The following is a 15,078-nucleotide window of genomic DNA, read 5'->3' as shown; positions in this document are numbered from 1 at the left end:
GCAAATTTATCTAATACCTTCATATTTATGAATGTGAGAGTCAGACAAAAAGCAACTCTCCGGTACTACCACGTGACAGCGTACCTGACTACTAACAACAAGAAAATCTGCGGCGTTTTCCGCCGCCCGTGACCCAGAGGGAAGCTTCATCTGCAGCCCTCCTTGCCGAGCTGTAGTCACGAGCGTGATCCTCCCACCTCCTCGGGTGCCACCGACCCCGCTCCCTGCCCAACTCGCGAGCCAAGGAGAGGACGGAGACGTGGGCAGGAGACTAGATTTAGCATAACGCTTCGGCATTGAGTGACGGACAATGAAAGTGGCTGAGAGAGCACCGCGCTGTACAAAATACCCCTCCTCTTCTCAGGTTGCAGGAGGGGAACCCTCCCAAACCCAGGAGCAGGAAAGCTGAAGGACCATCGCCAGGCAAAATAGAGGACTGGTTCAAATCCATTTTCTGACAGTTCCTAGCTTCGTGGCCAGAGCTAAGGAAACACTGAGGGGCGAGGGATTCCCTCGGCTCCTTCCACCTCCCCAGGACAGTGCTGGGAGGGGGCAACACTGAGCTCCAAAGAGCCGAGAGCCTGCGCCAGAGGGGACACGGCCCCTCTGGCCCAGCCTGGGGGGCACCGCATAATTACACTAATGCCCAATTAATGCTCAATGTCTCACTAGGTCTGTCTTCTAGGAAAGCAACGGCGTCCAGTCAACATCAAGACTAATGTCCTCTCAAAATGAACGGGGTAAATTTGTAACACACTGGTATCTTGATTTCTGTCTTTGAGGCTGTACAGTGGAGGCACCCATGCTTTAGTGAATGGAGAGAAACAATAGAGAGAAAATGCGTTCAGGAAGGCCAGACACTAGATCTTCTACGTTTTCCTTTCTTATTCAAAGATATAGGGGGAAAAAACAGATTCTAGGGAACACAACCTCATTCATGCAGAAGCTAAAAATCCTTGAGCCAGAGGGATCTTTGTATTAGAAATGGTACAGAGGAAGGAAGAAGCTGCTGCTAGTAACAGCAGAATTTTTGCTAATCTGTCATGTTTTTACTATTGAGGTAGTAGTATTTGAGCCAAGTTCATGGTCAGCTTACGCAATACAACTCCCCTGCAGGAAGTTGGACTGCATCTAGGCAACCAAGCAATAAACATCATTTGCCCAGTTTACGAGCGTCATTTTGTTTCTTCCTTGGATGAACTCTCAGCTGTGGGACAACTCCATTTCGACACACAGTGTCGACTCCCAGTGGAAGTCACAGTGCAGTGACTTCCAGTTTCCTGTAGCTGGCTGACATGTACAGCTAACGCACTGACTCTTAAAATTAAAACAGCTTTCACACAGTCATCTCTCTTTGAAGGCTTCAAATGTGGACAGCTAGTTTTTAATACACATCACAGACAAGGCTCTTTAATATCTGTCAGTACTGCATGAAATAACCTGGAAATTACTTGATCAGTTCCTCATGCTAAGAACAAAATTATTCCTAACTTTAAATGCTGCCTTTAGTATAAAGAGTCCATATAAGTCACTAAGAAATCTGGAAGGGATTTTTTTTTTAATGCTGTAATACTTAACAGTTTTAAACACATGCAAACTATTAGACATTAATCCTGCTTCTCTCATATTCCTAGCCTTCTGTTCTTCTGACCAGTGTTTTGCAGAAATCACTTGAAGAAGTTTCCTGTACCCAGCCACATACACACACACAGCCCCAGACAAAATTCTTAATGCAGGAGTTCAGTGCTAATCCCACCAGATTCCACATGATTAATTTATACCACAGCTGAAAATCTTCGCTGCTTAGGGCAATTTTCCCTGTCTTTAGCTTAGATGATGAAAGGAAAAAAATTAAGATCATGGTAGAAAACAGCAGAAAAGATTAACTTTCGTAGGTTTTTTTTTAAATTGTTTACTTCACAGTAGATACTACTGGATGACTTGACTGAAGAATATTGGGCATTCCAGCCCTCATCATGTATGGGGTAAGGATGCTCTGCTGCAGGATGCAGCTTTTAAAGATAAAAGTGAAAGGACATAATTTACCTCTTGACAATCCTGAAGAAACTTTTGAAGATCCCTGTTATCTTTCAGTCTCATCAGAAGTTCACTGGCAGCTTCACGATTCTTCCTATGTCTATTCAAAAAATAACAGACAAAAGAAAAATCCTTGAAATAGGCATTTCATGAGAAACCATGATTTGTTCATTTCTGTAGCCTCTCTGGGATACATGCAATGAATAAGTATGTGGTACATACTTTGCTGCCTTTCAAATGAAGGACATTTTTGAAGCTCAGATATGCCTGTGTTATTTAATATGCTTATTTAAGTTCAGCATGCATTTGTTTTTGTGACTAGTTAAATACACAGGACAAATTTTGAAGTCAGTGGGGTTTCACAGGGCTTATGCGCAGAACTTGGCCCACTTAGTTCAAGGCCACAGGGAAGTTCATACTGTTTTGCCAGAAACTGTAAGAAAACCATCTGCAAATTTGCAGCAATTAGATCACATGTTACACAGCCCTTGCAAGGCATGTAATTGCTGTAATGCTCTTTAATATGCTTTAACTGTGACTCAGCACCTCTTTCAAGTGAACGAAGCTGCAGTGGTTTATACGACCTTCCAAATGCTGCATTTAACAAACCACTCATGTGAAACACCTGTATATTTTTTCAAATAGAAGCTTTCTGCCCCTTGGAATATATTTCTCAGACAATTTAAGAGTAGGCTCATTATAGAGGAAAAAAGAGTTAATCAAGAAACTCTATTTTTACTTCATAATTGTTTGCCTTTTGAAAGATGAGTTGTGCTGGCAATCCCAAAGGTTTGGGTGAGTTCTTCAAATGGACATGGTACCCTGAAAGCTGATTCCCGAGGTACTTCTGAAAAAGCTTTTGACTGATGCTTCATTTGGAGTAGCTACCCAGCCCCTTGAAATTTTCATTATTTATGAGGCAATTTAGGTGGAGGAGACAGAACTAAGAAGATCATTTTTATTTATTGCTCATTGTGCGAGATTTGTTCATATTTCATGGCGCATGGTCTTAAAGTAAAATATTGCTGTACTTAGTAATAAACTAAGATAAATAAGGATAGAGGTTGGAAATTATTTTATAGGATGGTAATTTATAAGATGATCTCAGCACATACTAGTAATAGCTAAATAAATCCATGTTAGCGGAAACCTCCAGATGCTCATGATTGTCTCAAAGACTATAATTTACATGCTGACAAGAACTGGATTAAGATACCCATTTTTCTTGGTCTAAAAGAAGTCACCAGCAAGCTCTCTGGGATGAAATTACTGAGTTCAGAAATATAAATAATATGGAGGGCTAAGTTTTACATAAAAGCGAAAGTGCTGTAGGCAGAGGAATAGAAGAAAACCCTTTACAGGACCACAAATTGCTTCTCTTTGTCTCAGCAGCTTCCTCTGAATAACCAGGTAAGCAACATCTATATAGCTGTAGGTCAAGAAAACTGAGTTACAGAACAGACGGTTAGGAAGACTTATACGTAACCTTCAAAGCAGGAGTTTGGAGTACAAGCCCAGGTAATCCTGAAGTTTTGACAGTTGTCTGAGAGAACACAAAAGAGAGGACGCACATAAATTGTGCCTTAGGAAAAATCTCTGTAATGTAGCTCACATCATTGGTTTTGATTCCACTCTTTCTTGGCTAGTCTTTATATGCCTGGGCACATACAGCACATTACTCAGGTTGCCAAAACGAAGCAAGGAATTCTTTGGATGATTTTATCATGGTGATTTAATAGATTTGAGGCTAGATTACTTTATAGACTCTTACGTGTTTTGGAGAGGACACAAATAAGCTGTGAAATTAAAGGAGAATTTTCATGGCACTGATTTGAACAGAGTTCTTGAGTAGAGAAGTTCTTATGTTGAGAAAACTGGTGTTTAAAAAAAAAACCACCTCACATAGCAAAAAAGTATCTCCTGAAGAATGCTGGAAACACTGACTTCAAGAATTTTGAAGGGAAAATGTGTGGAAATATCAAACAGATGATATATAAACATATACATATATATATATACACATATGGCAGCATAATAAATGTGATCTTTGCTGCTCAGAGCTATTTAACCCTAAAAGGTCCTTTGGTCGTCCCAGATGATCTGGAGTGAGACTGAAAGATGGGTATTCTGAATTTTTCTCTGGAGAGAAAATCAGACCAGGAAGACCCAGCTCTGCTCACAAGAGAAACTGTAAGAGTCCATCTCAGAGAAATAAATTCTACAAACAGTGACTGTGCCAGGGACAGCAGATAAGGGATGGTAAAAAACCCTCCAGTAGAGACGGTCATTGCACAGGGACATCTCTTCTGTTGAGCGCGCTTCCAGGTGCAGGCTGAGCCTGCTGGCTCCCTTCTGCACCATGGTCTATGCTATTTTTGATCAGAAGGCTCAAAGGCCAGAGAGGCAAAGAAGAACAACGACAAACTCTAACAGGGTTTAAACTGTGTACTTGGCTTGAAAAATGTGGTAGTTGTAATTTGAGGATGGAGACTGCTGGAAGAGGCAGGAATTCCTGTATTTGCATCATAGAAATGACATTATTTTTGACTGAAACAAAGGGACTTCAAGAAGGGGACTCCAGTCCAGGACTGGCTATACCTAAATGTTATTAATTCCTAGTTAATGTTTCCCTAACCTGTTCTTTAAAAGCTCCGATGATAAAGATTTTAGATTTTTCTTATTCCAGTGCATAGCTATCCTTACTATTACAAAGTTTTTCCTACCCTCTACTACCAGTGTGTCATAAGGGCTTTAGATAAGATAAACAGGCAGGCAGACTGAAGAACAGAACCCTTCATAATATACATTTTTATTCAGATGCTAGAAGAGGCTGTCTGGCCACCTTGCTGGCCGGGTGTGTGGGTGGCCCAGCTGAGGCAGACCTGCATGGCAGGCGATGGACAGGTCGGGTATGCTACGGAGCGTGAACACCCAGGAGTCACCAGAAGGTGGAGAAAAGCACAAAGCTTGACACCTGGGGAAAGCCTTCGCCAGGCCTGGACAGGAGAAGACTAAATGAGTGTAGCAGTGTCTAGGGCTGCATTAAAAAGGGGCTTCCCTGTGCATATACTGAAGAGGCAACCTCTGATTCAAAAGTCCAGGGTAAGCCAGACCTACATGGTAAGACAGGGGACAGGGAAAGTGCCGTAATCAGTTAAAAGTGGGGGCATCTTCCTTCCATGGTGACTTTATAAGAATCTAAAATAGGAAGATGAGATCTGTTCAGCACTAGCATGGGTCTGACTCAGATTAACCCAAGAACAGAGCACCACAATTTGCCACAACGTTCCCAGGCTGTCTCTCCGGAGGCCCCTGAGAATGCTAACAATGCTGCAAACCGACAAAATTACTTGTGGTTTAACTGTAAACCTGTGAGTTTCAAAGCCTGTGCAGGAATAATAAATCTTACACATAGCATGCATGGAACTGCCTGCTAAGAATACTGCGTTATGTGCAATGCAGTTTTAACTTCCTTAGTTGTTAGAGCAAACAACAGGCATTCTCCTTTCTGACTTGGCAAGAACAAAAATTACCTCTGTTCTTTGTTGAGTAGAAAGTTGTACAAATACAAAAGCTGATGAAAAGCAGAGCCAGATCATAATCTGAGTCAGCTCCACCACTGTCTTAAAACTAGAAGTCATTTTCAGAAGCAGAGAGGCCATGATCTAGGCACCCAGACTCGGGGAGTCCCCTTACACTCCTCCAAAAGAAAATGGAGGGGAAAACGATACTGCTGCAGCCAGCAGAAAAAGCAGCACAAGTCACCAAGGCAGGGACAGCTGCACTGGGGACACCAGACAGGGCTCTTGCTCTCAGCATCTCCCTGGACTCAGAAAGACCCTTCTCGCCCTTAGAGACCCCAGCAGGGCCCCTTGGCCATAGGGAAAGCTGCAGGTGGGATCATCTATAGTAAATCTCCTGGGAGACCTCTAGGAGCAGCAGCTGCTGTAGACAAAGCAAGGGCCCACGGGGGCTCAGAGATCCCACCACAGTTTAACTGGACTTTGTCCGCCATGGGGGTGCTGATGGCTTGCTCCAATCCCCCTTCTTTCCTCACGATAGCTTTATTTGAACCCTTTCCCCATGTCCTTAACTCATACTTCTATTTAGTCTTCCCTGAGAACTGCACTAAAAGGCTGTGCTAAAGTGGTGTCTCCTATCACACAGCTCCCCTCTGCTTCTGCGCTCTCCTCTCCTTCCTTAGCCTGATGCCTGCCTTGCCTATTTAGACAGTAACCATTTTAGGGCAGGGGCTGTCTGCTGCTCTGTTCAGTACCAATGGATAACGGGTCCTCCTCCGGGTTAGCCTGTAAGCCCTACTGTAAAAAAACACCATTAACAATACTAAAAGACAAACAATACAAAGAGCTCCATATGGGAAGTATGGAGCCATGGCGCATATTTGAACTTGTTTGTTTAGGTCCTTTGTCATACATCAGGTGGAGCCCTTGGTTGGGAGAGCAACTTTTTGTAAAAGGAGAGAGGCTTCCTTTGGTGCCACTCCCACTACATCCAGCCCTATGGCTTTGTTCCTGCCTCTTATCAGCCTTCCAGACTCAGAAAGCAATCACACGGATTTCCTGAATAGCAGCGCACTGGATGATTTTTGCAGTGCTCCACAAAAATAGCTTTGGAATTGAGGAAATGCATTGAAAAACATGGGATAAAAAATAAAGCCTCTAGGGCTTGTCTGGCATTAAGAGCAGGAACTGCAGCACATGTCCTACACCCAGGACAGCCCAGGCGGCTGGCTGGGGTGCCACGGGGCAGCAGGGAAACTGAGGAGGAGCTGCACCAGGGGAAACAACCATCTGAGCCCCACAGCTGTGGGCAGCAGGAGCCCTCTGCAAAGCGTGCAGAATAGAAGGCCTACGCTATCTCCCACTCCAGCTGCTCCCTGTGACAAAAAGAGGCTGCAAGTACAAGCTGGACATATGCTACTATGGCCTTGGATCCTATCTTTTAATATTCCAAAGGATGCAGAAAGAAGATAACTGACCAGAAGGCCAGGATCAAATCCCCCTGCTTTAGTAAGTGGATGGGAGAACTTAAAGCAGAGGACATAGAAAGTCAGAGAGGGTAAAGAAGGAAAATTCCCATATTAGCTTTCACCTTGGGTGAGCAGAGAGAGAGCTAAATGGTTCTTTGTGTTGACTGGTAATACCTTTAGAGCTGGCTCTGTGAGCACTGTCAAAAAAATACCATGCTACATTTCTGATCTTCAGATAAACCTGACATCCTTCAGGTTAGAAAATGCTCCCACAGGCAGGTCACGTGAGGGCAAAACTTGTTGCAATAGAGAAGGCAGCACTTCCAAACACTTCTTACTTCTTCCATCCTCTCACTGGAAGCTCTTTGAGTGAGAGACATCTTTTCAGGATAGGTAGCCCACAGCTGAAGGGTATTAACATTTGGGACAACTGAAAAGTCTGCAGTGCATAGGATTTTTGGCGTTGATACGTAATGTGCTATGCCATCAGTTCACCCTCTGTATCTCCCCCAATATATACGTTGCTTTAATCCAATGGAAGCTAAGAATGAACGTGCTGACTGGATGCGCTCACCATTGTTCAAAAGGCAAATGTCAATGCTTCTTTCTATTATGGATAAAGTCTTCCAGGAAAGGAAATAGTGACCTTCATGCAATGGGACTTCAGGTTCTAGGCTGTTGGGGCTGGGAACCCAATGAAGTCAACAAACTCAGATCCTAGACTGTTTTCATATAATCTTCTCTTCCCGGCCCTTGCAGATTCTCTTTGGGAGCTCAAGAGAGTCAAGCTGATCAGACAGATAATGGAAATGTGAGATATCCTTGGGTTCAGGTTGTCAGGGGGCTCAGAGGCCCTCAGTAAGCTCTCGGAATAGGAATATCCTCCTTTCTCTAAGCCACAAGCCACAGCTAAAGCAGGTGAATGCACAGTATGCAATGTTTGCCAAAACAAGAAAGGCACAAAATTCCCTGCATTACTTCTGTTCAGTTTCTCCTTGGAGATAAAGGCATCTGGCTAACTCTGAGCTTATCACTGGCTCTGAGAGGATACCCACACAGGCTGCAAATCTAATAGAAGGGTCTTAAGTAACATCTGACCTAAAGGTTGTGTATGAGCTTACTACTGTGTTCTGATATTCATGACTGGGAAGCGCCTTGAAAGACTCCATTATTATTCAAACCAAGAGCAGAAAGACCTATGCCTCATAGCCATCAAAACTGAACATTTGGTTTTCAAAGAAACAGAAACTCTTAAAAGTCTATGGCAGCCATGCCGCAGCTAGAGAGACAAAGGGAAAGCCTTGTTCTAGGATGAAAGACATATTTGTACCAATGTTTTCTAATCTGATTTCAGAAGAAGGGCCAGACAATTTGGAAAATGTGATCAAAGCCAAGAGGGTGGCATAGATATAATGCCAATTAGACTCTTGAAGAGCCACATTCCTTCCCCAGAGGAAGGATGGGAATACATTACTATAATTAAATTAGCTAGATGATAGCAGAGGAAATTTTAAGACTTGTGGAACCAGGTAAAGCTACTGCTACAGCTCCCACCATTAATAATAAAAGGCTACTAATATTTCAAGAATTAAATTAATTATTAAATTAATTAATTATTAGCAAGACTCAGGTAGCCAAATTCTGGGTGGTGAGCTCATTACTTAGCCTCTAGAAAATGAGAGAGGTAACGTTTAATTAAAATTAGTCCAGCACATTTTTCAAACATTATAGTTCCTAATTTATCCACAGGACAAAGAAAACATTCTACAATAAACATTTTCTAACATGTTACTTTGCCTTGGGATTCTGGCAAAAGCTCATCCCACACAGAAGTAAACAGAAGTAAAATATGAACAGTCAGATTCTGCCATCACTCTGACCTTACCTGTCATCAATAGAGTCCACTTTCTCTTGGATTTTATCAGAGTTAATATTCCCATCACTAACCAGCCTCCTGCCAGTCTCTACAACTGCATTGATCTTTTCCTCATTGGCGTCCATTGTGGTCATGAAATCCTCCTGTTTTTTAATAGCAGCTTCTGCTCCTTCCAAGGTAGTGGGCATTTCCGTGTGCGCCAAAACATATTCCTGTGGTTAAGACATAAATCAGAGAGATAAAAGTATTACACTCAGGCAGTGTTGTCTGCTCTAACAAGAGATTTACCACATATGAAATGAAGTGTCTCCTTAAAACAGATAACAGCACAATACAAAAAGCAACTTATAATTTAAAAAAAAATAATTTATCTGTTTTCAGCTCTCCTGCCAAACAATCTTGTTTGTTAGTTGCTTGCAGTATATGGTATCAACCCATGGAACCAAAGTAAACCTAGACCACTTACCTGGTTATTAAGAAATGCTTCTGCTTGCTTGGTGTCTCTGAGAAATAGCTGGTATGCGTGAGACTGGGAGAGGAGATTTTGCCTGTTTTCCCACATTTTGTGAAGCTCATTCCATCCAGTGTCCAAAGCTTGCAGGCGCTGGCGTAAGAACATGTATTGAGCATCGGTTTGCCCTTGAGTCACCATCTCACCCATGTCCCTCATTTTCTGATAATCTTCCTCATAATTGTTGATTTCATTCTTAATATTCTCATGTTGAGTGAGCAGCTTCTCAGCCTCTGTCAGTGTGTTTGGCATATCTTCGGAGGCAATTGCAGTCTGTGTTCTGGATAGCCAAGACTGGAAGTCATCCAGATCTCTCAAGAACTGCTGCAGTTTGCTTGCCTCTCCGAGAGACTCTTCACGGTTCTTCAGGGTGGTCTTCATTTCTTCCCATACATCGTTGATTTCTGCGAGTCGTGAAAGGATAGCCTGAGCCTGGTCAGGATGCTCCGATTCCAACTTTTCTGCCTCTTTTTGCAGGTCACTTAGCTTAGCCTCAATGGCTACCAAGTCACGTTCCATGCCCGTCAGCTTCCTCTGCAGGGCCATCACTCCAGCTAGATCATTACCCAGATCTTGTGTGGATTCGATCACTTTGGTTTTTTCCCTGATCCAGGATTTGGTTTCATTGCATTCAAGATGGTAATTCTGGATACTTAGGGCAGAGATCAGAGCATCCTTCTTCCTGTCAACAAGTTCTCTGAACTGGCTCCATCTAAAATTTGTGAAGAGAGAAAGCAGAGAAATTGTGACTTGTATGCAATAAGGGCAGAGGGTATGGCAACAGTTCTGAGTAAGCTGTTGCTCACATTAGCTTGTTAAGGCATGAAATAACCCAGCTATTTGGGATTTTTTTCAATCCTTCCCATATCATCATCATCCATAGCAAAACAGCTATTACCCAAGCTACGGCATATATTAGAATATGTCAATTACCAGCAAGACAGGGTCCTTGCAAATATAATTTTTCCTCAAGTGAAAAATTGCCAGTCACATCTAAATGCATTCACTTGAGTTCATTTTGAAGCCAAAAAATGAATGAGTTCACATGAAGTGTTGTACCAGTTTTCTTTTTATCACAATAGTCAATATAGTAAATTTCCAGCTCTTGAAGAACTGAAATTGATACACCAAGGACCTGACTGAAGTCAAGGGCAAAACTCTGGATTTTAATCAAACATTTGAGACACACAGCTTTTTTCCCTCCAGTTAGGGAAAGGCTTACAGTTAAAGGCTTACCTTAAAGATATTTGAGATAACAATATCAGAATATTAAAAAAGACACACACAAGAAACAAAAATGGCCCTGCTCTACCTATTTCACTGTGTCATGTTTTTCATGAGCATGAGGCATTCGCTTACCTTGTGTTGAGTTTATCTTGCTGTGCTTTGATCTCCTTCTCACTTGGATGGCCACTGTGCATTAGCTGTCTAGCAATTTGGTTCACTACTGCAACACGTGATGCCTGATTGTTCATTTCTGGTTCTAGGCTTTCAAATCTGGAAAAAATAAAAGATCACAAAAGCGTTGAAGAATCTAAGTAATAGGAAAGTTGAAAAAGGCAGCTTGTATAAAAAACTTCCCCTCAGTATTCCCAAAACTTCCTGGTAAAGCCATTCTCACCTGTGCTGGATCACTTCCAGGTCCTCCAGCTTCTCTGGAATCTGCATATTGTTCAGCCACTTCTCCTTTTCATCAATCCAAAGCTCACAAGCATCTGCCTCACTGAACATCTTATAAAGAGCAAGGGTATCCTGCAAGGCCTGCTTACGCAGCCGGGTCAGTTCAGCAACCTCTTTGTATCTTTCCTCTATTCCGGACAATCTGCCTTGCACTTCAGGAGATCCAGCGTGTTCCTGCGGTAGAGCCTTTGCTTGTTCATGAAGTGAGTCAATGGTTGGCCTGTAACTTGCAATCTCTTCAGCCACGTCTTTGTGTTTCTTGACCAAGGACTGAGTGGAATATTCATCGTGGCCAACATCATTGCTGGAGACAATTTTGAGGATGTCCAACATCCACGCATCAATGTCATCAGCGTCAGCCTGGAACTGGTGAAGAAGAGAGGCTTCCTCCAGACGCTTCTTCCTAATGGCAGACAACTGTTCCAAGTTAGCCCACTGCTCCCGGATATCTTTAATTCTCTCTCTGATTTTCTCTGACCCAAAATGCTCCTCCACAATCATGTCTTCACCTTCTTTTATTGCCTGCTGAAAGTGGCCACTACGACCACTCATTTCGTCTTCAAACGCCTTATGTTTACTCAAGAGACGGACGACACTGGTTAGGTCCTTCCCATAGTCATCGGATGACAGGATCTGTTCCTTCTCCCTGATCCAACCCTCCTCTTCAGCCATTTCCCAGAAGAACTTCCAGAGGCGCCGAGACTCCTCCAAGCGGGCCCGGCGTTCGGCTGCGAGCTGGCACAGCTCTTGGTAACAGAACTCCATGTGAGCGACACGGTCCCTGATAACCTGCGGGTCACACGGTTTGTAACCTGTTCAGAGAGAGAAGGTGCATTACAACTTGGACTGGTTTATTTTCATTCTCTACAGCTGGGGCATGCATAAAGTTCTTAATTCTTGTTTGTTCCATCTGCAAAGTTTACGCAAGAGAATTCACAGTTAGTCTTCTGAAACACTGAGTGTGAACTATTCAAGCTCCAACACACAATAACAGAGATAAGAAAATGCTGGATTTTAAATAAAAGCAAACAAAAAAACACTCTGTAAGATACTCATGACTATCTTCAGTGAAACAAAATTCACTACTCCAGAATTATATCAGCCTTAATACACAGCAACACAAAATGAGCACCATTTACTCTAGTTAATGACACTGACTTGGTGGAATTGCTTTTGATTTGCATAAATGGGAACAATATCAGACTGGGTCCAATAATTTGAATTGTTTGTATTAGAAACACAGAAGGAGAAATTAACAGTGATTGCTACAGTTGCTGCTGGTTATGAGTGTGACATCCCACGCAAAACACAATGCCATCATGAACTCTTTGAGCAGGTACCCAGACAAATTAATCATTGACACAATGAGTCAAGAAGGAACAAATCAAGCTCAATTCTCTTACTATGGTGCTGAATTTAATCTAATCTGCCATGCAGAACTCATGACACTTATAGATAGTCTCATACAAAATTAAGACTAAGGGGGGCATGCTGGTTACTAGTTACCTTCTCCATCTGTGGCAAACTTCTGAGCAGATGCATTGACCCCTCTCACTCTCTCAGCCTGAATAGCAATGTCAGCTTCCACAAGAGCATGTTTCTGCAACAGGTCTTCAACTCCTAACAAATGTTTGCCATAGTCTTGAGACAGCAGAAGCACCTGATCAAAATGAAAAAGGCAAATAAAATGGGCTGAAGGCCATCAGCTATTTGGTTTTTAATGACGCCTTCATGCATTATTCTGTTCTCTTTGGTTCCACTGATTTAAGTCTGGAGAAACACCAAGTGTGTAAGCAGAACTATTTCAAATGTATATAGACATGGCTGACATGAATTTGGCCAATATTCTTCAAATCACTGGCAACCATGAAAAACTTGACCATGCTGTTCAATGCAGCTCTAAGTCTTGGATGATGAAAAGCTACATTAGCTCAGCAGGAGGAAAGAAAAGCACTCAGTTCAGGTACTGTGAGCTGCTGTTCAGCTACACATACCTTACTTTCCTCAGACAGCTCCCAAATTCTGCTGGCTGATAGGTAAAAACAAAGTCATGGTCCTTTCCCTTCCCAGATCCCAGGAAAATAGGCAGGAAGAAATTTCATGCTTTTTAAAGCAAAGAAGGGACTTGATCTCCTTGTAAGCTGCATCAATAATGAAGAGGAATTTTATAATAAAAATTAAATACAATTTTATAAGAAAGGACTTCTAAACCTCTCCAAAACATTGGATCTATGTTCTCAAATAGGTAACACTTACCTTCATCTCATCCATCCAGTCCATAATGTACAGCATTTCCTGGAAAATCTTTTGCAGACCAAGATTCATCTCTAGTCGTTGTCTCCGTGCCCTGAGCAGCTCCAGGAGGTACTCCCACAGGCGTATAACGTTGTCCTTTCTTGCAGTGATGCGTTTGATATCATGGTAATTTTCAGTCTCAAGCTCCTTTGCAACTGCAACCACGGCTTGGACTCGTTCTTCATATGCTGCAATGTCTGTTTCAATGGCCTCATGCTTCTTTGTTGCAGCCTCTACTGCTGGAAGGTCAAAGCCAAAGTTATCCTGTAAAGACAGAGGCACGTCTTCAGTAATGGCTGCTCAGCCGAAAAGCCTCACTGCTCAAACTCTAACATGATTTCTGATTGTACAAAATACATTTGTTAACAAATCCAGGATCCCCAACTGCTCTGAAAACTCTTCCTCTAATAAAACCAGCAGACATGTTTCGGAGAGATCTACTGGCTTTGGGGAAAGAATTGTGATGGCCATCAGGTCTACGTTGGGGTTTTGGGTCTTTTTAAAGTCATCTTAAATCCTCTCTAATATTAAAAAATAAAATTCATTCCTGGGCTGTTCCGCTGAATTGACCAAACTATTCAGGTCAAGAAAACCTTGACTGCGGGTAGCTATTTCTTTATCAACCTCTCCTGAGTATAGACTGGTAGATTCAAAGAATGGGTATCCTAAATGCTTTAAAGAGAGGATATACAGGATATACATATATACACTAAAATATATATTTACATGCACATATAATAAATATATTCAGTAAAATACTTGGCATAATAGAGGAAACGTTCTCTTTGCACGAACTGTATGCTATGATTACTCATGGGAATCATTTTAGTCACACAGACAATTCTGAAAGCAGCACCTGAGAAACTAGACGTTGATTTTCACTCAGCCAGGTTTCTCTCATAGCTGCCTTGCGATCAAATCTGCGTGCAAGTTGTTCCAGTTTCTCTTGTCTGATGAGCTCATTTCGCAGTGCCAGTTCTCTTTCATGTTCAGCTTTTTCCAGTCTTTCCCAGGCCTGAAGATGGTGGAAAAAATGCATCTTCTAAACACACATTCTTATAGGATAATGATAAACAACACATCTACTTAACATGAAATCAGCACCGAATTCACTACAAACAAGCTTCACAGAACTGGCTTATTTATTTATAAGCCAAAAAAAATCTGGTTTATATTGTTTGACCTTAAACCTTGTCTGCTAACATACAGGCATGATTTTAAAATGTATTCTCAATTCATTCGTTTTCTGAGTAAGGGGTATAAAACTTGTGTGTCTCAGATGCATTTTCTTGAGTACATTTCTTGTTTGTCTCAGTAAGCTTGAGCAAACTACCTGGCTTGAACGTGTAGGAGAGCATTTGTTTCAAAATCTTCTGAGCGCTGTTTCCAAAGAAGGGATTGTACCTTTCTCTTTTAGATAATGAGAAATAGAGATTCATGCCCTCTCACCTCTGAAATCAACTTGTGATTGCTGTTCTTTATTACATCCACTTTAGAAAGAAAAACAAGCACAGAGCTCTATTACTTTTGCTGCATGTGAGACCTTTTTTCCAGGAAAAAAGTCAGTCACATGCATGTCATTAACACTGTAAAAATAACAAGTCTTAGAAGCATGTTGAAAGCAAGCTAATCACCTTTCAGATCTTCTTACAAACAACAAAAATAGACACAATTAAACAACAAACTACC

The 15,078-nt window shown here is 42.0% G+C and overlaps 1 protein-coding gene across 6 annotated transcripts in view; it reads right to left on the bottom strand.

Annotated features, from left to right (window-relative positions):
• SPTBN1 (spectrin beta, non-erythrocytic 1) overlaps window positions 1–15,078 on the bottom strand; it is a 147,237-nt gene that overhangs the window by 28,955 nt on the left and 103,204 nt on the right. For all 6 annotated transcript variants that reach the window (XM_067293009.1, XM_067293008.1, XM_067293010.1 and 3 more), the window contains 8 exons: window positions 14,246–14,404; window positions 13,351–13,653; window positions 12,601–12,754; window positions 11,036–11,906; window positions 10,774–10,911; window positions 9,370–10,126; window positions 8,913–9,115; window positions 2,047–2,137 (listed from right to left, as the gene is read on the bottom strand). In XM_067293009.1, coding sequence (XP_067149110.1) covers window positions 2,047–2,137; window positions 8,913–9,115; window positions 9,370–10,126; window positions 10,774–10,911; window positions 11,036–11,906; window positions 12,601–12,754; window positions 13,351–13,653; window positions 14,246–14,404 — 2,676 coding nt within the window. The remainder of the gene's footprint in view (window positions 1–2,046; window positions 2,138–8,912; window positions 9,116–9,369; window positions 10,127–10,773; window positions 10,912–11,035; window positions 11,907–12,600; window positions 12,755–13,350; window positions 13,654–14,245; window positions 14,405–15,078) is intronic.

The sequence above is a fragment of the Apteryx mantelli genome, chromosome 3 (genome assembly GCF_036417845.1).
Source record: "Apteryx mantelli isolate bAptMan1 chromosome 3, bAptMan1.hap1, whole genome shotgun sequence".
Classification (NCBI taxonomy): domain Eukaryota; kingdom Metazoa; phylum Chordata; class Aves; order Apterygiformes; family Apterygidae; genus Apteryx; species Apteryx mantelli.
The sequence above is the reverse complement of the archived record's forward strand: the minus strand, read 5'-3'. Positions and strand labels throughout refer to the sequence as shown.